Raw genomic sequence first — 22,405 nt, 5'->3', positions numbered from 1 at the left:
GAAGGATATAATATATTATACACACCTTTAAAGTAGCAGTTAAGCAAATCAATATTGTCGTTGTTCACAGTTTTTGTTTCCTCATCTGTAAAATAGAAGCAGTCATCATGTGACAGCATTGCTGTGAGGATGAATGGCATTAGCAGAAGCTGCTGCTGAGGTTTAGGGCTTATGTTAGCATTCAAATGATAATCTTCAGTACTTCCTGTGAATAAATTCCTCCTCCAATTAGGGATTACTATGACTTGTCCACATTCTGTTTTCACATTATACTGGAGTTGTCAGATTGTTGCACACATTCTGTTCATTTGCACATCCTTCCAGGGGGAAAGGGCCAAGTGGAATTTTGAACAGAAAGACTTGGCCTGCCCTATGTAAACCAGGTCCTAATGCTAAAACACCATCTCCTAGCAGAAAGGGTTACAGAATGATGTCAGAGCAGGTTTTGTCCAATTTAATAAGTGGTAGCCCTTCAGTAAAATCGCTATCTATATAAGCAAGTTATTATGAAAGACCTGAGCAGCTGTCCATTTCTGATGGTTTTAGGTTGCCCGGGATCTTAATTCTCCCTCAGCTTCAACTACTAGACCAGTAATTCACTCCAGCGACACAGAAGAGTCAGTTCTTATAAACATCTTATGGATAATCATAAAAAACCACACCAGAATGATTACCATGGTTTTATTAATCAATGAGCTGCATCATATACTAATACCTGTTCATCATTCCTGGAATATCAACTGACTTCACTGCCTTTTTCTTTCTCAATTACCCTTCTGAACTTTAATTCCACCTCCCATCTGCCTTGGAATGTTTGCCTTCTCTCTGGGAAGTTGCACTCCTTTTAAATCCTAGTTTAAATTCTAGCCCCTTCATTGATTTATTGGCATGCCTGCTGGCTGCTGCTGAAATAGGTTGGCAAAGTAATGGGCTGTTGCAAGACTTATACAGCAGAGGCGGCTGGAGGACTTGTAAAGCAGTACAGGCAGTTACCTAAAGGGACAGCATTTCAGTGGCTCAAGGCTATTTGACCCCTTTTTCTTCCTTCCATACAAGTGAATGGTACAATGGTTTATCCCCATCTCTCTGGTCACTCAGGAGAAAATACAGATCCTCTGCCTCTCCCCTGCCCGGCTCATACAACCAGCTGCAAAGGGGCAGAAGAATTAATTTTTGCCTAGGGCTGCAAAACAGATGGTGCCGGTTCTGCACCTAATAATCCAGCTATTGGTTAATTAGGAAATGTTAGCAGAACTTCATGTATGCCTCAGAGGCATTCACCATAAGCTCTAGGTTCAGTGCTCTTTTAAATTACGAATACTATGAATATGTATCTCCTTTATGAACTACAACTTGGTATCCATCCATGTGTTTTACGTTTCATGTTTGGCCAATAGCAACCTCACAGCAGAAGCAGTCTGACAACATGATGAAGCAGGGCAGAAGCAGTAGAACACATTAGCCAGTACTACAGTATCAGAGAAACAGAGGCGTATCTAGGGAAAATAGCGCCTAGGGCAAGCATTGAAATTGCGCCCCCTGTCCAAACATCTGACACCCATCTTTCAGATAACTTTACCATAATGTCAGCTGAAAAATACAAGTCTGAAGGTCACATACAAGTCACATATCTGAATATGTGTACAGTGACATATATATATATATATATATATATATATATATATATATATATATATATAAAAATTACCTGTAGCCCCTTCGGGGGGCTTCCTAAAGGCTGTGGCTGGGGGTCTGCAAAGGTCCCCCCTCCCCCCTGCTAGCCTCTAGGGCCTCACAGGGACCATTTGAGCATGTGCAGTGGCCATTTTTAAAATTATTTATTTTTTTAAAAAATGGCAGCTGAAAACAAAATGGCCACCATGCATGCTCAAGTGGCCTCTGTGAGGCATAGTATGGCCTAGGGCCTCACAGAGGCCATTTGAGCATGCACGGTGGCCATTTTGTTTTTGGCAGGCTTTTTAAAAAAAAATTAATTTTAAGAAATGGTGCCCCCTTCAAGTGGCGCCCGGGGCACGTGCCCTGCCTGCCCCACCCTAGATATGCCCCTGCAGAGAAATTCACAGCACAATGAGGAACTTGACATGCCTCTGTATAGCAGTTGGCTATTTGGTTTGGTATTCTACCTTGTGCCTTGTCCTGTTCAGTAGCTACTCTACACTAGGGAAACATTTGGATGGCCGCCTGATCCATCAAGGAGAGTTGTAGTTTATTTTTAGAGCACAATTGTAAGCATATTTACTTCTGAGTTAACCTGCATAGGATTGTGGGTTCTTAGTCATCCAGTCAGGATAAGGTCTGTCCATGAAAAGAACAGACATATTTTACAGCTGAAGGTGAAATTGGTAGTTCTGGTGACTTTTATTTGAGGATTCATGCATAAATAATTCTTTGTAGTTAATATGTAAATAAATAAGTAAGTGATTATTAGAGGGCTTACTTGCCTAGAAAAACATGGGCCATAATTCCCCTGCTAACTGAGCAAAGAGGCATCTTTTAAAGTGGTGATTATCTTATATTTAGCAGGTGGAGAACATCTGGCCGTATCTAACTCTAGCACAGCAACCTTCCAGTGGCTTTTGCTAGTGTCTGTATTATGTTTCTTTCAGACTGTGAGCGCTTTGGGGACAGAGAACCATCTTTCTTTCTTTCTTTCTTTCTTTCTTTCTTTCTTTCTTTCTTTCTTTCTTTCTTTCTTTCTTTCCTTCCTTTCTGTTATTATTTTTCTTTCTGTTATTCATGCCTATAGGTAGGAGCTGAACCCTCACAAATAACCAGGGCCACTTCTATATCCTTTTTGCTACCTAACATATTGGCGCATCACTTATAAAATAAAATATTTGCAGTGATAAGTGGTGGGCCTATACTTACACAGGGAATTCTAAGTCACTCTTTTCCTAATTTCATTTTGGCAAGTGGTGGTGTGTTTCACAGTACTGATAGACCCAGGGGCATAGCAAGGTTGAAGTGGGTCCTAGGACAAAAAGTGAAGATGGGCTCCTATACCCCACATATCTTTTAAAGAGAGGCATGAGGGAGAAAGCAAAGAGGAAGCTACCATCCATCCAGTGGGAGGGTGGCTCCTTCAGGGATTTATTGTCCCCCTTTGCTCAGTTATAGCTACACTCTTGGATAGATTCCCTTCCAATGAAGCTGCTTGATCCATTAAGATTGCCTTAGTTTCATGATTCAGATTACCACTTTCTGATGGAGAAAATGGACATATCTCCCAGCATCAGCGTCACCATATAGCCCTGCTTTTAAAACCAGCGTTGTCACAGTGGAACGTAGGAAGCTGCCATATACTGAGTCAGACCATAGGTCCATCTAGCTCAGTATTGTCTACACCAGGCCTGCTCAACTTCGGCCCTCCTGCAGATGTTGTCCTACAACTCCCATAATCCCTGGCTATTTGCCCCTGTGGCTGGGGCTTATGGGAGTTGTAGTCCAAAAACAGCTGGGGGGCCTAAGTTGAGCAGGCCTGGTCTACACAGACTGGCAGCAGCTTCTCCAAGTGATGTGTTTTAGAAAACCAAAGTAACTCCATTTTACTTAGAAAACCTCAGTTTGACTTAAAGTAACCCCAGCCAAGCTCAGGGACATCACAGCCAACGTCACTATCTCTCTCCACTAAAATGTATCTATGAAACTTGGTTCTCACAGGGTTCTCACTGTTCTTTTGCTGACAGTTAAGAAAACAGGATGTAACCTAATAAGGAGTGATCACCAGATGAACAATGAATCATTTGCATGCGTACTAGATACTTAGTCCACCATTTTGTTGCCACGTATACTATTTCTAGGGTATCAGCATCATTCAGATTGTATAAATGTAAGATGCACCTATAACCAATTTGTAGTCAGTTTGAGAGCGTAAAGCCCTCTGATTACCTGTTGCAACTGCAGTGCAATAAAATTGCCTCTAATTGATTCCCATTGAGTCTGTTTGATTGGCTAAAAAGCGGACCCAAGGACGAACCGGAATTCACATCACAAGGTTACAGGCAGGAGTCTCTCTCAGCCCTATCTGCAGATGCCAGGGATGGAACTTGGAACCTTCTGCATGCAGGTGCTCTTCCCAGAGTGGCCCCACTCCCTAAGGGGAATACCTTACAGTTCTCACACATGTGGTCTCCCATTCAAATGCAAACCAGGGTGGACCCTGCTTGCTACAATAATATCTCCTCCTCCCAACCAGTGCTGCTTATTTATTATAGAAACTGTGGATGCCCATTTAATGCAGATCCATTGCCTGCCTCCCTAACAGAGCAACATACCAAGGAGGATTAGCAAGCCTAGCAGAGCAGTCGAAAACTAGTGTAAGCACAGGCCTACGCCTGCTGACTGCAAATACGTCATTTGAGAAATGCATGGGGAGGGGCAGGGGCTGGGGGAGGATGGGACATGTCTGCTAACAAGGTAGCAACATTATTCATGACTGTCCTGACTCCTGACCTTCCACCATGCTTTTAAAATATCTGTTTTTAACTGCCACATTTTTTATTGTTGCTGGAGTTGTGTTTTTATCTGTTGCTGATTTGCTTTGTTTTATGTTGCTGATTTTATATTATTTATTTTATTTATTTTACATTTATATCCCACTCTTCTTCCAAGGAGCCCCAAGCAGTTTTATTGGTTTTATTGTAATTTTTATATATTGTGTGAGCCATCTCAGGCACTTTGACAAAAATCGAAAGATGAGATATAACTACTTTATGATAAATATATCATCAGAGAGCTGGAGCGGCTTCCCTACAAGAAAAGACTAGAGCATTTGGGGCTCTTTAGTATAGGGGGGAAATGGTGACCTGCTATAAATTTATAAAATTTCAGCATAGTATAGAGAAGCATAGTATAGAGAAAGTGGCAAGAGAGAAGTTTCTCTCTTCCTCTTAATACTAGAATTTGGGGTAGTACAGTTAAATTTATTGGCAGGAGACTCAGGACAGACAAGAGAAAGTATTTCGTGCATCATTAATTCGTGGGATTTGCTGCCACAGAATGTGGAAATGGCCACTGGCTTAGATGGCTTTAAAATGGCATTCAACACATTAATGGTGGATAGGTCTATCATTAGCTATTACTCATGGTGACTATTGGAACCCCCACGTTCAGAGGCAATATACCCCTAAATAGCTGTTGCTGGAGGGGATCAATAGCAGGTGGGGGCTATTGCTTTCATATTTGCTGGTTGGCTTCTCAAAGGCATGTGGTTGGTCACTCTGGGAACGAGATTGCTGGATGGACTTTTGGTCCGATCCAGCATATCAGTTCTTATGTCCTAATATAGGAACTAGGGATGTGCACAGAACCGGTTCAGAGGCCCTTTATCAGCCTCCAAACCAGTTTGAACGACCGGCAGTTCCGCGCACGCACATGGATCGTGTACTTCTGCTTACTTCCGGTCCAATGAGGAGACGGGGCGGCAGGGAGGTATGCTGCCACCCCACTTGACTGGTTTACAATGGAGTGCCAGTGGGGTGAAAGTGGTGGAAGGGGTAAGTTCACCCTCCCCTCCCCTTAAAGTCATCCCCCCCGCCTTCGAACTTCCCTGCGCCGGTTCCATGCACATCCTTAATAGGAACGGACTGTCTCCACGACAACATTAATTCAGCCCAGGAATAAAATAGTATATTGAAGGGGAAGCCAGGTAAGGCCTAGCAGTGAAGACATTCCCCTAAATCTATGTGGCCTTGAGCTTCTGCTATGCACAGCTTGCTTGTACTGTAGGTCAGTTCTTTGGGGCAAGGGGCCAATGGACATGGTTGCCTATCCTGTCATTGTGAGTTACATCCTTGACTTCCTATTATTTCTTGTTTCTGTTTATGTGCTATTTATTATATAAAGTCACTGGTTTAATTTTGTAGTGTGAATATGCACGAGGAGCATTTTATTGTAACAAAATCAGGTGTGAACTCAACAGCTTATGAGCTGACATATTTCTTCTTCCCTTATTTAGCAGTATCTCCTGTGGAACATTCAAGTTTACTTACTTCTTCATCCATCAAGTTAATTTCCCAGAGCTTTATTTTTATTAATCATCTATATTCTCTAGGCCACTCACCTGCAGCAAAACTGCTTGTTTTGTTCTTTGAAAACAGGGTTATCTTCATTTTGGTATTTGAGTAGAACTCCCTCTGCTCAGTCATTACATTTATGCAACAGGTGATCTCTTAAATTGTGACAGATTAAACTCCTGATGGTTCAAAGAGCAGAACCTATTCTGACAGATAGCTGTTAACAGACTCCCAAGAAACCTTTGCTCTGACTGTACAGTTTTGGAAGGTAGTCCTTAAGTAAAATTATTTAATTTTAGCATTTACATTTCAGGTGCATATGGTATGATCAGCATCTTAAAGGAAATTCACCAATATTTGGGTAATCATTTAAAAAGTGAAAATATAACAGTTAAAGGTATTTATGTTGGGAGATCCATGACTGGATTTTCTGAGATTTCTTTTTTAAAGTTAAGTTCAGCTTTAAGGGAGGACGTCTGAATTGTTATTAAGGGCTACACTACAGGAGACGCTCATTATCAGCGGTTTTCTGGATCATAGTTTCATGTATCCATGGATTGGTCTTAGAGACCCAGTTTCTTTATCTGTGGCATGAAATATAGGCAATTTTTGACTATCTGCCATTCTTCAGTGGCTGGAAATGACATCCGATGACATTTCCAGCCACCATTTTGAAGGACAGAGCCATTTTGTGGCTCTTTTTTGTTTAAAAAACACACAAAATTAAATGAAAAATAAGAGGATTTGGGGGGAATTCCTGGAGACCTGAAGAACAAGGTACTATGCTTCTCTACCCTTTTTTCTTCCCCCTCACTGCTTTTTTACTGGGTTTTTTTAAGCTCAAGGAACCTAACCTTCCGAATACCCATAGACTCAAGGTCTATTTGCGGTTTTGTTATTTATGGAAATTGGTGGGAGCAGAACCCCTGCGAATTAAAAGGGCCACTAGTATATAGTATGATAAATCTGTCATAAAAGCTTAAAAACTGAAGGGTCTCTTTTTGTCAAAAAGTAACTGTGGCATGGGTGATTCAGATCAGGATCATGGCACATGGGGTTAACATTTTTCTTCAGTGCTTTTTCTCTCTCCAAAATCCTCCCTGAAGTACCTATTTTCTGCAAATAGCAGGGCAAGTTTCCACTGGAAACAGTATGTATATGGTGTGTGTGTGTGTGTGTGTGTGTGTGTGCGGGGTTTTTTTTAACATGCCTGACCACTCTCCCTCTCCAGCAGTAAATGGATGATCCACCCCAGGGGCGTAACTGTAATAGGGCAAGGGGAGACAGTTGTCTGGGGGCCTACTGCCATGGGCCCCCCCTGAGGCAAGTCACATGACTGACTCCCCCAGCCACGCACCCACCTGGGCTTCCTTCAGTTGTATTCATCCTCCAAAATTGATGTGGGTGTCAAGACCTGGAGCTATCAGAACAGCATGTCTTTCTCTAGTACCATTAAATGACCTGCATCGTCCACAGTTTACACAACCTTTTAAAAAATAATTTAGGATGATGTTCTATTGTGGCACATAGGGGAGATATGTGTGTGTGTGTGTGTGTGTGTGTATTACTATGCTCTTTGTTACCACTATTCAGCCTCATTTAAGATTTTTTTACTTCATGAGCTGAGCTTCAGTGAGGGGGGGCCATTTTAAAGTCTTGTCTCTGGGCCCACTCCAACCTTGCTACACCCCTGATCGACCCAGCCTGTGCAGCAGTCATTGAGGATGGTTGCTTGCCTGGAGGTTACTTCAGGTGCTGGGAGAGAGAGAGAGAGAGAGAGAGAGAGAGAGAGGTTGTGTGCAATCTTCTTCACGGGGCATAGGGAGGTTGCCTGCAGCCAGAAGATGAAGTCCTGCCGGTGGCTCCCTCACCCCTTTTGATTTTTAATCTTACATGGAGGCAGAGAAAGGAACTCCCAGTCAGCCATTTACGAACCACTGATGGGAAACTCTGCAGGGGCTGATTGGCCACTCTCCCTGTATCTGACATCAGACACGGGGTATGGCCAGGGCCAGATTAAGGGCAACTGATGCCCTAAGAACAGCCCAACAATGGTGCCCCCGCCTCAGCCCCCTCCATTGCTTAACGGACAAGACATTAAGACTCAAGAAAATTATTTACTTATACCTCAATATTTATTTAAATTTTTAAGAGTTTTCTTCTAGATTTTTAAAGGTAAAACAAAACAGTTCCACCGCCTATAATTTCTTATAAATAGCCACAACAGAAGGAATGATTGAGAAAAGTATTTCATCTTCAAGGTCAGACATCATAACATACGACCATCTTTTACGTGAAGTTTTATCAATATTTTGTACTGCTCTTTACAGTAATCTTTTGCAAATCAATGAGTTTTTACTTCAGATACATAGTTTAGTAGTTTCTCGAAACTTTAGTCACTCACTGAGCCAAAGAAAACTTTTTTTAACAATGCAGAGTAAAGTCGAACACGGCAGATAAAAACAATTACAAAAAATCGACTAAAGTTGAGTGTGGCAGTGAAATGCAAGGTGGCAAAAGGAATGCAAGGTAACAATAAGGGAGGCGAAAAGAGAGTTTGAGGAACATTTAGTTAAAAGTATCAAGGGGAATAATAAAAACTTCTTTAAACCCATCAGAAGCAGGAAACCTGCCAGGGCGGCTGTTGGACCCTTAGACAATGAGGGAGTGAAAGGGATTATTGAGGATATGGAGGTTGCCGAGAAGTTCAATGAGTTCTTTGTGTCCATCTTCACAGCAGAGGATACAGAGCATATACCTGTTCCTGAATCAGACTTTTCAGGGATGGAGGCTAAAGAACTGAGTCAGATAGAAGTGACAAGAGATGATGTTCTAAACTGTCTGGAAAAACTGAAAATTAACAAATCACCAGGGCCGGATGGCATCCATCCAAGAGTCCTCAAAGAACTCAAACATGAAATTGCCGACCTCCTTGCCAAAATATATAACTTATCTCTGCAATCAGACTCTGTACCAGAGGACTGGAAAGTAGCAAATGTAAAACCGATTTTCAAAAAGGGATCCAGGGGCAATCCAGGAAATTACAGGCCAGTTAGCTTAATGTCCGTTCCAGGCAAATTGATAGAAAGCATCCTCAAGGAAAAAATTGTAAAGCACATAGAAGAACAGGCCCTGCTGGGGGAGAACCAGCATGGCTTCTGCAAAGGTAAATCTTGCCTCATGAACCTTTTGAAGTTCTTTGAGAGTATCAACAAGTGTGTGGATCAAGGTGATCCAGTTGACATAGTATACCTGGACTTCCAAAAATTCTCTGCCACGAGATGTGGTGACAGCCAACAACCTGGATGTCTTTAAGAGGGGTTTGGATAACTTCATGGAGGAGAGAGCTATAGCCCACCTCCACCCTCAAAGGCATGATGCCTCTGAATACCACTTGCAGGAGAGTAATAGCAGAAGAGAGGGCATGCCCTCAACTCCTGCCTGTAGGCTTCCAGTGGCATCTGGTGGGCCACAGTATGAAACAGGATGCAGGACTAGATGGACCTTGGGACTGATCCAGCAGGGCTGTTCTTATGTTCTTAACTTTACATGTTGAGTCTTGGGTAAAGTTAGTCTACCGCGTGTCTAGGCTTATCTGGAGATGGGGAGATTGCAGGGGGGTGTCCATTGATTGTGGGATGGCTATTCTGGTGGTGATGGGAAATAGAAGAAGTAACGTTGACAGGTCAGCAGGCCATTACAGAGGAAGGAAAAGTAGAAATCTAATAGCTGAGGCTGGTAGCCCAGTCTGGTCCCTCCAGGGTACTCTGTTGAGGACATGGGGACATAGGAAGCTGCCATATACTGAGTCAGACCATTGGTCCATCTAATTTAGTATTGGCAGCTGCTACTCCAAGGTTGCAGGCAGGAGTCTCTCTCAGCCCTATCTTGGAGATGCTGCCAGGGAGGGAACTTGGAACCTTCTACATGCGAGCATGTAGAAGAATGCTTCCCAGAGCACCCACATGCCCTAAGGGGAATATTTTACAGTGCTCACACATGTAGTCTCCCATTCATATGCAACTAGGGTAGATCCTGCTTAGCAAAAGGGACACATCATGCTTGCTATGACAAGGTGTGGTCAAAAAGAATAACATCTTCCTTACCAGGATCCCTGTCAAAGTGTCTGACCATATTGAATGTGTGTACTTGAGTTTAGAGACCAGGGATAAACTTGGACTTCTGTTGGTGTGCTGATAACACCGATGCCCAACAGAGTCCCGAACTGACTCTGACAGACTTGGTCTTAGGCTCGGTGCTGGAGTCTCCCTGGCTTATGGTGCTGGTGTACTTCAATGTTCTCTTCGAGACCAATTTGTCCCTGGACAAAACTGCTGTGGGTGCAGTCCTTCCTCATTTCCCTGCTCCCCTGCTCAAAGAGCAGCTTGTCTCAGAACACTGCTGTTGCCATTGAGTAGAGCTTTCCCAGCCTGCAACTGCCTGGAGCAAGAGCCAAAGGCCAAGGTGCCAATGTGTAAAAGTCACTCATGTGTTGACATTCATGTGTTGACTCAATAACTCATGCATTGGTAACATCCAGATTGGACTACTGCAATGCACTCTATGTGGGGCTGCCCTTGAAGACTGTTCGGAAGCTTCAGCTGGTCCAGAATGCTGCTGCAAGGATGCTCATGGGTGCGAGTGGTTTTATGAGAATCACACACATACTGTGGCAGCTTCATTGGTTACTGGTCCATTTGCAGGCTAGATTCAAGGTGCTGGTCTTGACCTTTAAAGCTCTACATGGCTTGGGGCCGGGGTACCTGTCGGACCACATTTGCCCATATGAATCTGCCAGGGCCCTCCACTCATCATCTCAGGCCCTGCTCATGGTCCTGCCATTAACAGAGATCCAGTTGGCAGGGACTAGAGACATGGCCTTTTCAGTTGTGACACCTCAGCTTTGGAACGCCCTCCCTGAAGATCTTTGCCATGCTCCCTCCCTCAGTGTTTTTAACGTAAAACATACCTTCTTAAGGACGCTTTTTAATGCTCCATTTTTGATTATATTTGGTAGGTTCTTTAGCTTTTTATAATTTTTAGTTTTTAGCTTTTAATATAACTTTGAATGTAATAATGATTGTGGTTTTTAACCTGACTTTTAACTTGTTTGTTCAATTTGGTTAATTTTATTACTTTTATTGTGTTTTGTATCTATTTTATTGTTGTAAGCCGCCCTGAGCAGTAGCACACTGGAGGGGCGGGGTATAAATATTTTAAATAGAGAAATAAAATGAATCTGGTAACTGTCTTGTGGTATTGCCGTACCTCCTTCTCCTTTTGTGCTCAATTTCAAAACTGGTGACAGAAGCAGAGATAGGAGAGTTCTGCTTATAGAGATAGATTGGAGCATCTCCTGCCTCTCTGACACCAGCAGTAGCAAATGTGAGTGGGCACGCAAATGAGCACAGAGGGAGGGGAGACATCTCCAAATGTGTCACCGGTGCAGCTCACTTCAAGTCACAGCATGGAAGAGCTAGTCCTGCATCTAAGGCTCCAGGGAGCTTGGCAGCTGTCCTAGGATGCCAACTTTTGATGCCAATCCTGAATCTATGAATACCTTTTAGCAATGCATTCACATTTCTTAATACATGATGTTTGCCATGTTTATGGACTTGTAATGTTTCTTTGCCCCAGAAGTGAAAGTTAATCAATATGGAATGGTATGCAATATGTGTAATAGATTTTGAATTGACAAAGAATGCTGCCAGACTCACTGTCTCACTGCCAGGCTCACTTTTGCGGTCTTGTTTTCATAAGAAAGCCACTCAGCATGTTTTCAGATTATACAGAATACACAATATTATGATGCATGATGCAGCAACTGAAGTGACCCTTTCACTTCAGACATAAAAATAGGTCAGACAGCAACATTTGTTCAAACTATTTATAAATCAAGGTAGCAGCTTGATTTCAAGCACTAAATGTCTTGTGTCCTATATGTTACACAGAAGCAGGTAGTAGACTGAAGTGATAGAAGTGTGGATTATGCAACTTTAGACTGGAATTTGGGATCATATTTTTGAATGTTCCTCCCACATATTTTCTATGTGTAAAAAAATTAACACACTAGAGTGAGAGTGCCCTGTGCCAAAATGTGCTATCTTCTGTGTTTAGTGAACTGTGGATAGTGGGTTGCCTAAAGAATTCATGCAACACAATCTTATGCATGTTTTCTCAGAAGTAAATCCCACTGTATTCAGTGAGTTTACTCCAATTATGCATTGGACACATAGTACACAAATGGCTGTTTAAATTTATAACCAGGATTTCCCGCTCATAAGCTAATCCTCTACAAATGGTAGAGTTTACCATCCAGAACAATGGAGCATGGATGCATCAGGAAGATTGCTTTCCACTGCACCTGCAGGAGTGGGGTGAATTTTGACTGTTTGTTCAGGCTTCAGAAGTGTCCCATACCCAAAAAGATGTCCCTGAGGGTCATTCAGCCCCCAGGGACATATTTTCAGGTGACACAAAGCTCTTCCAGGCCAGAGCAAATTGTCAAAACTCACTCCATCCCAATGTGCGGCGGATGCCGCCTAGCTAGGAAAGCTTTCCACAGGACAGATGTGTCCTCCTGCTGCTTCCATGCTGAGTTGCTCAGGATATCAGCCAATAAAACTACAGTAATGTCTTATGCACCTCAGGATGTGTCTTACACACCAGGGTTGCCAACATTTCATTGACAGAATATATTTATTTGTTTATTTATCTATAAAATTTGTACACCGCCCCAAACTTTAGTCTCTGGGCGAAATGAAGGACATAAGTTGGGGGTGGGGCTGGCTGGGGGGGCCGGGAGGTGTATGCTGTGGTAATCAAGAGCCTGAGTATCGTTGACATATATTTAATTGAATTATATGCTATTGAATAATGCCAGCATTCTTGTTATTTAGAACATATTGAAGTTATACCACTTTTCAACCAAAAACTTCTCACAATAAGAAGCTGCTCGCCTGCCACCAAAATGAGGGACAAATGCTATCCCTAGAGGGACCAACATTTCATCCCTAAAATGAGGGATGCCCTGCGGAATGAGGGACAGTTGGTAACTCTACACACCATTAATATTTAATCTAAATGTATAAAGTTACAATATTATCTCTAATCTTTTTGTCAGTAATCCTAATCAGGACTGCCTGCTAACACTATGAAATAGCTCATCATGGTACATCAGTTCCAGCTGAGCCACTCTGGATCGTCATTTTAGTGGCTGGGTGATATTGGTATACACCAATTCTGGTATGTAAATCTTTTGTTAATATTGTGAGTTCTTATCTACTGACTCACTGTATGTTTACAGTTGAATTTTAGCCGCCTGTGGAATAAAGATATTAGAATCCTGTCAAGATAAGGATTATGACTCTGCACTTATCAGTACATGCTGGATAAAAAGGAGTTGAAATGATAAATGTTCTAGTGGGGTTTGATGATGATAGACTTTGCTATGAAGAATATTCTTTAAAGCACTGTCTACATTGACTTCACTAGTCTCAGTGCAGAAACTGAAGCCATGCTTACTTGAACTTTTAACTTCAGTTTAACAATGATCTCTTTTCATTAATTCAGACAAGCACAATAGTAATGTTATGATTGCAGTTATCAGACAGTATCCTGGTTATTTGAAGCTTTCCTTACTGTGACCCATTGAAAGATAGGAGTAGTTCACACAGCAATTTCCAGTGCCCCCCGCCACCATATGATTTGGCTGTGGAAAAAATTGCGGTGTTGAAATTGGTTGTCTGTGGATCAACTTTGTAGTGATTTCTGCCATCACTGTGGCTCCCAAAACTACTGCCAATATTGCAGAAATCTCGGCAAAGTATGTAATTAAAGATATTTATGAGTTCATTATGATTGTATGAAGGAACACTGGAACTCAAGACTGAATTCCTTGTCTCTTGAGCAATTATCCCAATTATATAATTTGAGAACTTCAGCTATGGTGTGTGGTAAAGATAATTAAACATACTTTGAAACAGAGGCATTGACAGCATTGGACCACTGGGGCACATGCCCCACATAAATTATTTAGTTCTCTGGTTCTCTGTGCTGCCTGACAAGCTGGATCGACTGTTACTTTTAACATCCTTGGTGTTGCTCTGTTAATGTTGAAAATTTGCTTTGAGTGAGGGAAAGAAAGAAAATACCCAGCTTGCAAATGAACCACTGAGAGAGACAGACATGGCCCATTGTCTCTTCCAGCCAGAGAGCACTTTGTTCACTGGGGAGGTGTTAACTCTTCTTAATGTATCGGTTGCTCACTTGTGGGCTTGATCTGTGGGTCTCAAATACTTAACAACATCTCTGCTTTTATATAATAATAATATCTCAACTGACAGCCCCAGCTAACCTCAAAGTTCTGATTTTGGGATAGTTAATTTGTGGATTGGGAAGTTTATCAAGTATATTCTCTAGTAAACCATTTAAAAAAATATATCTTACACTTCTGTGTTCCTCCTCTGCTTTTTAAGTCCCTTTCACCTGAGTGTTTGGAAGCACTTAAATGCTTGTGGGGAGGAGGTAAAGCCCATACCACAAATTCTTCACATATTATAACAGATTTAAGATGTAGATAGAGAGATAATAAATTTGAGCTGTAAGTAACACAAAAAAGGATCAGTCATTTTTAATGAGGAATTTACACAACATTCTGTAGAGGTGGGGGAGGTGAAGAGATGTGAACTGTCAGTTAATGTCTCTTGAGTCAAATGATCCCCAGAGTGTGTACTAAATGCATTCCTTTGCTTGTCAGGGCATATGAACAAAATATAAGTTTTTAAAAAAGAGGGGAGATTATGTTGGCATCGTAAGACAATGCAGAAGGAACATGCATTCTAGCTGAAGAAACAGAATAGAGTAAAAGACAAGTATTAAAGCACACTACGTGCCATTAATTTTTTTATTGCTTCTTTAGATAGAACCATGATTTTATATTAACACCCATTTATCTTCTTTGTTGGTATATTTCTTGTGAGTTTACTAAAAGGTCACCTTTGTTGTATCTTGTAAAAACATGCCAAAATTGAGAACTACTGTGATATCAGCAAATAATGTTCAGCAGGGCTGGACTAGGGGCACTGAGAGGGCGGTGGAATGTATGTGGGGAGCGTGCCAGGTTTTGAGCAGAATGGGTACTTAAGGGAGGGAGTACTGAGTGCAGTGGGGTGCATGGGCACACCGCAGGTGAGGTGCACCGGGAATACACCCTGTTGCCCTGTGGGCCAGTCTGAGCCTGATGTTCAGTACTATTTGAAGATGAATTCCCAGCAAACAAAACAATATAAGGCACTGGCAGGGTTCTTTCCATGGCATTTTGTAGTCTATAATATTTTGTGGCCTTGCCGGCAAAGTGCTAATGCAATGGACTTCATAATACGGGTAATATATTCAATTCGTTTCCCTCGCATTAAGGACTATTCCTAGAAATGCCCTGTTGTCGTCACACTGACTTTTACTACATCAGTCAAGAATATAAATGACTGTCTTCCCAGAATAGGTAACTCTGACATCCAGTGGCCATTTAGATTAACCACAGAGGCAAAAATGCTTGCAACTCAAGCTGCATTTATTTTAAAGCCAATTTTTAAAATGTCAGGTGTTTTTTTTAATCAGGGTTTTAATTTTGATTACAAGCAGTACAAACAAACAAAATGTATCTCTCCGACCCACCTCCACTTAGGAGAGGAACTCAGTGTTGCAACCTCACTCTCTGTACTGCTAATTATTGGTTCTGGTGGAAGATCAGTGAGCACAGTTTCTCTCATGATTCAGTTCTGGATTGAGATGCCAGAATAAAGATTCTAGTGGTGGAGATGCTTTTCATCTGTTATGCAGTGCCTCCATTCCTGCAACACACTGGATGCAACAGCCATTACATTATCATTAAAGGAAGGTGGTGGCCCCAGCACAGCTGCCAAAGAGAACTGTGACCCGCCACCACAAACATAAGCCCTTCACATCAGTGAAGTTTCAACAGCTTGAAGTTTCTTCCAGGTGGTCATGCTAGTAGCCACCATATTTTTACCCCAGAGCTTCAGGGTTAGCCATGGATCTTTGGCCAATGCCCAAGCTGGCCAGGCCTGAATGTCAGACTTGCCAAGCAGTCTGAGAAGAGATTATCGTTATGACTAGGCTCAAGCCTGTTGGAAAGCCATGTCCACTTGGGTAAAAGTGCAGATGTGTGCAACGGAGCTGTAGATATTGGCAGGGAGAACCCATATTGAGCAAGAGGCACCTTTTAAGCGCATCTCTTTTTATATTTAGCAGGAGGAGAGCAACTGTCCATATCCAACCCCAGCACACCATCCCTCCAGTGGTTGTTGCTGGTGTCTATGTTTCTTTTTAGACTCTGAGGCCTTTGAGGACAGGGAACCATCTTGTTTCTTTTCCAAAAAAACTGTGGATTTTTTTTGGTTGAGAACAGTATATAAATATTCATAATGCAATAATTAATAGTAAATAAATAAATAAATAATGGTAGAAGGAAGTAGGGCAGTTGGTGCTTGCTCAGAGGCACCCTTCTTTGTATTAATACTTCACAAATTCTCCAGCTGAGCCCTGGCTGTGTCAAACAGGCTGCCACTCAGAAATAAAGACATAGTTGTGCCTATTTAACACATGCTTTCATTATCATTGTAGGCAGCATACTTCTTTCTACACTGATTCAAGGACTACTTCATTCAAAAGGCAAAATTTCAACTGTGACTAAACATCCCTGCAACTCTCCCGGGGGTCCGTTTTCAACAGCCTGCACGCGGACTACAACTCCCAAGATGCAATTCGAGGCCGCTCCGCCCTCAGACGAGCTTTTTAAAGAACGGTGATCACACACCGGTGATCACAACTGAAAGCGCTTGTCTCATTCGTTTAAAATGAGGAGGGCGGGACAGCGTCGGTGGTGAAAGACCCGCTTCCGCCTCTGGCGGTGTTTTTGGAGAATAGAGTTGCGATCGTACGTTACTATAGAGACCGAAAAATTGCGCCTCCGTTAATCCGGAAGAGGAAGTGCACGTTCGCGGGCTCTCTCTTTTTTTCTTCGGAGCGCCATTTTGTGAGAGGCTGTTGGGGGGCCAAGGAAGCCGGCTTTGCGCTCATCCTTGTTGATTTGCTGGTTTTCCGTCGCCGCCGCTGCCTTTCTCCTCCTCCTCCACAGCAGCAGCAGCAGCAGCGGCGGCGTCCTCGCCATGACGGACCGTTACACGATCCACAGCCAGCTGGAGCACTTGCAGTCCAAGTACATCGGGACGGGCCACGCGGACACCACCAAGTGGGAGTGGCTGGTGAACCAGCACCGGGACTCCTACTGCTCTTACATGGGCCACTTCGACCTGCTCAACTACTTTGCCATCGCCGAGGACGAGAGCAAGGCCCGGGTGCGCTTCAACCTCATGGAGAAGATGCTGCAGCCGTGCGGGCCTCCCGCCGACAAGCCCGACGAATCCTAAGGCCGGCTCCCGCAGCCCTCCCCGCCCCCCCCTTTCCCCCCAGTCCCTGCCTGAGGCGGGAGAGGAAGGAGAGAAGCGGGGCCGGCCGCCAGCCCGCCCGCCGCCCACGCGCGGGGAGGAGCGATGGACTTGGAGAAGCCCCCGAGCAACTGGTTCCCCCCAGATCCGGGGCCCCCAGCCGAGCCGCTCTGCTGCTGACTTGTTCCCGCCGCTTTCAGGCCAGCGAGGGGCATGGTCGGGGGAAGCCTTTGGCGAACTTGCCCTGCGGCCAACTGTGGAAACTCGCCGCTGTTTCAGAGGCTGAGGCTGCCCGAGCGGATTGTTTCTCTTTGGCGAAAGACTCTTAGCGCGGACAAACTGTGGCAGGACGGTGACTTTCCCCGCACTCCCGCTTAGAAATGTTTTGGAGGAGAGGCGTTGGGTCGCTTAATAAATGCTGCGTTGCTGCGTGTCCCAATCCGTGTGTGCGAAGAGCTAATTTGCTAACTTAGATCAAATACGCAAATAAAGGGCTGTGCAGGGGCAAGGTGGGGACATACGCGGCAAGCAAATCCTCGCAGTTCAGAATGTTGTAACAGTTAAAATTGGCCTTAGAGATTGTAGGCAATGCATCGGGATGCTTGTCTCTGTTCAGGATGGCTGCTACCGGAGGTAGTGTTGTTTTGCAAGCTCCATTTAAATAAGTGAAAATTGCACAGTAGGTTCTGCGTCTTTGTGCCATGACTTATGAGCATCCTACGAGGAACTCTAGCTAGGATTCTTTAAATCTAGAAAGTAGTAAAATCAAAGGATTTGAACCGAAAAATAATTTCAAGGGGCAGAAACAAGATTTCATGGTGAACAAATGGGAAGTTATAAGTACAATGTGTGATGTCCCAATTTGTACAAGTTGGTCACTTGACCTATGGGAAAACTTTTATTGCATCCCAGGGATATGATTTTGCCTTTTTTATTATTGTATAGTCTTGAACCATCATACCAGTCTCATGAGATATGGGATGTTGAATGTTTTAGTGAACTAGTTTGCTGGGCTCCTCTAGTTGCTGTAAAAAGTAAAGGCTTCTTTTTGGAAGCCTAGTTGGCATGTTGTTCTATCTTCTGCTGGGTGCTGCAATCCTAAAAGCAGTAAAATGTTGGTTTAGTTTTGTTATAAAATAACAGGTATTGTGTGCCTATGTAGACTACAAACTGCTGACACTGATTTTCTCGGTCATGGTTGTAAAAGTGGTCTTGCATGCTATTAGTCAATGCAGGAAAGTATTGGAACTTTCTTGTATCAAGCTATAAAAGTGCTGTGCATCAAGTATTAATATATGCTCTTTATGGTAGAAATGTGACAGAGAACCAATAAAATAGTCACCACCAAAGCCTAAGTAATACTGACAAGACATATAGCAGAAACATAGTGATAGCTTTACAGTGATGATCCCGACGATTTGGACAACATACTTGGGGCACTGTACCTCGCCACCTGTTCTCTCGACCCTTGCGTAACATGGCTTATATGATCTAGCAGTGAGGCTATTGGAGAGGGCCTCGTTAAGATCATGAATGCTACACAAAGGGAGGGCAGGATGTCTCCTTGCATCAAGGAGGTAATCATTAGACTACGCTTGAATAGCTTGTATTGGATTCCTTAGAACTGGGCAACTATAGGCCTGTCTCCAACCTCCCATGGTTGGGCAAGGTGCTTGAGAGTGTGATGGCTCCAGGCTTTCTTGGAGGAAGCAGATTATCTGGACCCATTTCAAACTGGCTTTCGGGCAGGCTATGGGGTTGAGATGGCCTTGGTCGGCCTGTTGGATGATCTCCAATTAGGAATTGACAGGGGGAGTGTGACTCTGTTGATTCTCTTGGATCTTTCGATACTGACCATGGTATCCTTCTGGGGTTGCCTAAAGGGGTTGGGAGTGGGAGGGGCACTGCGTTGCGGATTTGCTGCTCCTACCTCTCAGGTAGGTTACAGATGGTGTTGCTTGGAGACTTCAAAACAAGAGCTCTGGTATGGAGTCCTGCAAGGCTCCATACTGTCTCCAATGCTTTTTTTAACATATACGTGAAACCGCTGGGTGAGGTCATCAGGGGATTTGGTGGAGGGTGTTATCGGTGTGCTGATGGCACCCAAATCTATTTCTCCATGTCAACTTCATCAGGAAATGGCCTAACTTCCCTAAATGCCTGCCTGAAGGTGGTAATGGGTTGGATGAGGGAGAACAAACAGGCTGAATCCAAGCAAGATGGAGGTACTCATTGTGGGAGGTCAAGACTTAGGAAGCAGTTTAGATCTGCCTGTACTGGATGGGGTTGCATTCCCTTGGAAAGAGCAGGTGCATAGTCTGGGAGTACTTCTGGACCCAGACCTCTCCCTTATTTCTCAGGTTGAGGCAGTGGCCAGGAGTGCTTTCTATCAGCTTTGGCTGATTTGCCCACTATGTCCATTTCTGGAGATAAACGACCCTAAAACAGTGGTGCATATGCTGGTAACATCAGGCTTGACTACTGCAATGTGCTCCACCTTGGGCTGCCTTTGTATGCAGTTCAGAAACTGCAGTTAGTACAGAATGCAGCAGCCAGGTTGGTCTCCGGGGTTACCTGAAGAGATCATATTACAACCATTTAAAAAGAACTCAATTGGTTGCCAGTAAGTTTCCAGGCAAAATACAAAGTGCTGGTTATTACCTGTAAAGCCCTAAATGGCTTGGGTTCAAGGTATTTAAGAGAGGTCCTTCTTCATCATCAACCCCCACTGCCTGTTAAGATCATCTGGGGAGGTCTGGTTGCCACTGGTTCGCTTGGCGGTAACTCAAAACTGGGCTTTTTCTAGAGTTGCCCCAGAACTCTGGAACATGCTTCCTAACAAAATTAGTTTCCTCTTTGAATGTTTTTAAGAAGGATCTAAAAGCAGACCTGTTTAGTCAGGCTTTTAGTTTATAGTTTTAAAGCTTTAGTTTTAGAGTTTTATTGTATTTTAAATTGTTTTAATTATGTTAATTTTTTAATGGTTTTATATTGTAAACCACCCAGGGTCTTCTTTATGGTATATAAATGTAAATAATAATAATAATAATAAATAGATAGGGTGTAAGGCAAATTAAGAGCTGGCAAAGGAAAGACTTTGCTGAAAGAAAGGGGGTATGGGGAAAGACTTGGCTTCAATACAAAATAGAAACAAAACATTCTGATAGCAGGTGAGTTTGCACAGGATATAGAATATTGTATGAATGTGGAAGAGTATGAATGTGCTGTTGAGGGAACAGGCTCCAGCTATTGATTGCAACACTATACTATACTACATGGAGCTAAGTTTCCCATGTCCAAACCCATTATTATTGCTCTAGATAACAGAAGCTTACTCAGTATTAATGACTTTTGAATGGATATTCAAGGGACGTTTGGAGCAGTGCACAAATACAATAAATTAAAAAAAATTCTACATGGAACTAAGAGTGCTTAAATCAGTTCAAATATTGAGCTTAAACATACTTAACTCTAGTTTAGGTTGTCACTTATCTACACAATAAAATTTTTCTTACCCAGTTGAATCCTTTCCAGAGGGAAGAAGGGGTTTTTTCTGTGTTGTTCCAGGAGGAGATTCCATATCATGTTCTTAAATAATAATAATAAAAAGTACCTTTTTGTAAAATACATTCTGGGAACAAGCTGGTCAAAGTTGAGCATACTTAAATCCTATATTGGTTTGATAGTCAAGCACTGACTTAGAAATTCCATCATACAAAAAATTAAAGAAAGCTACATATTTGGCTCTATGATGCTGCCTGTGTAAAATAATTCTAATGGCCTGACAATATAATAGATATAATAGTATATAATAATATAATAGAACCATCAAGAATGGCAAGGGCAAGGCCACTCAGCAATGTAATGTTCATGCAGCAGCAATAACTGAAAACGGCATACAGCTAAGAATTTTTCTACTGTGCCTTTAAATATGTTCTACGTGTGTTTGTTCTTTGCCTACTGCGGGTTAGTTTGGATTGGTACCTTGTTCCCTGTTCTGAAGCAGTGTTCCCACGGCACTTGTTAAGGTTGGTTCTTTTTTCGGAGTTGCTTGTTTGCCCTGGGAGAGTATACAGTAGATATACAAAGAGTTCATTAGCCGTCTCGAGCAGTAGTGCGCTGGAGGGGTGGGGTATAAATGCTTTAAATAAATAATAATTTCTTTTAGCATAGGTTTGACACAGTACATTTTGTCACATTTGTCTCCAAAGATCTCTGGGAAGTGCTCATGAAGTTCCATTTTATTCTTGCAACACCCAGTTGAACAAGCTGAGAGAAGTCGTTGCTGAGTAAACTTTCTGGGTGAGAGAGAAGTTGAACCCAGATCTTCCTGGATCCACTAAACCACATTGATTTTCAGCTAATTGTACTAGTGTCCTAGCTCGATTGTCCTAATAATTGCCACCAGGCCAGGGGTGCCTTCTGGTGTCTGCTTCTCCCCTGCTTACTTGTGTAAGCAAACATTTTGAAAATGTCATGTGTCTAAGTATGCAGATAAAGACCTTGAAAACATTGGAACTGAAAGGAGAGATCAAATGTAGATCTCTCCTTTCAATGTTCTGAATATCTTTTTACCAAAAACAATCTGGTACTTTTTTTTCTGTGGAAAACAAAAACATGCACATACAGGAAGAACATTCAACAACCTTCCTGTTTTATTTCCAATAGTACAAAGAAGTTTCACACCATCTTCCTTCAGCTAGTTTTGTGGTGCTTGACAGGTAAGCCAAGTTGTAAAGTACAACCACAGATTACACCAGGAAATAATTTAAAATACAGTCACTCTGGAGAGTCATCAAACCTTGGTGCACATCATCTGAACTTTTCCCTTCAGACCTAGCCCTACGCATATTAACCTTCCAGACAAAATAATCTTTTAGTCATGTGTCTTCATGACTAAAG

The 22,405-nt window shown here is 42.8% G+C and overlaps 2 protein-coding genes across 3 annotated transcripts in view; one reads left to right on the top strand and one right to left on the bottom strand.

The window, feature by feature from the left end:
• The window catches only part of ZC2HC1B (zinc finger C2HC-type containing 1B), a 30,800-nt gene continuing 8,395 nt past the window's right edge, over positions 1–22,405 (bottom strand). The window contains exons 6-8 of one of the 2 annotated variants that reach the window (XM_053290603.1): positions 21,488–21,563; positions 21,019–21,091; positions 1–85 (exon numbers count right to left, since the gene is read on the bottom strand). In XM_053290603.1, coding sequence (XP_053146578.1) covers positions 82–85; positions 21,019–21,091; positions 21,488–21,563 — 153 coding nt within the window. In that variant the 3' untranslated portion in view covers positions 1–81. Of the gene's footprint in view, positions 86–18,480; positions 18,602–21,018; positions 21,092–21,487; positions 21,564–22,405 lie in introns of those variants that run through there. The other variant, XM_053290594.1, reaches the window with a different exon arrangement.
• On the top strand, positions 16,960–17,942 carry SF3B5 (splicing factor 3b subunit 5). The gene has a single exon (XM_053290617.1). The coding sequence runs from the start codon at positions 17,225–17,227 to the stop codon at positions 17,483–17,485; it is 261 nt and encodes an 86-aa protein (XP_053146592.1). The 5' UTR covers positions 16,960–17,224; the 3' UTR covers positions 17,486–17,942.

Source organism: Hemicordylus capensis, chromosome 1 (genome assembly GCF_027244095.1).
Source record: "Hemicordylus capensis ecotype Gifberg chromosome 1, rHemCap1.1.pri, whole genome shotgun sequence".
In the NCBI taxonomy this organism is placed as follows: domain Eukaryota; kingdom Metazoa; phylum Chordata; class Lepidosauria; order Squamata; family Cordylidae; genus Hemicordylus; species Hemicordylus capensis.
Note: the sequence above shows the minus strand (reverse complement) of the source record. Positions and strands in the feature narration are given on the sequence as shown.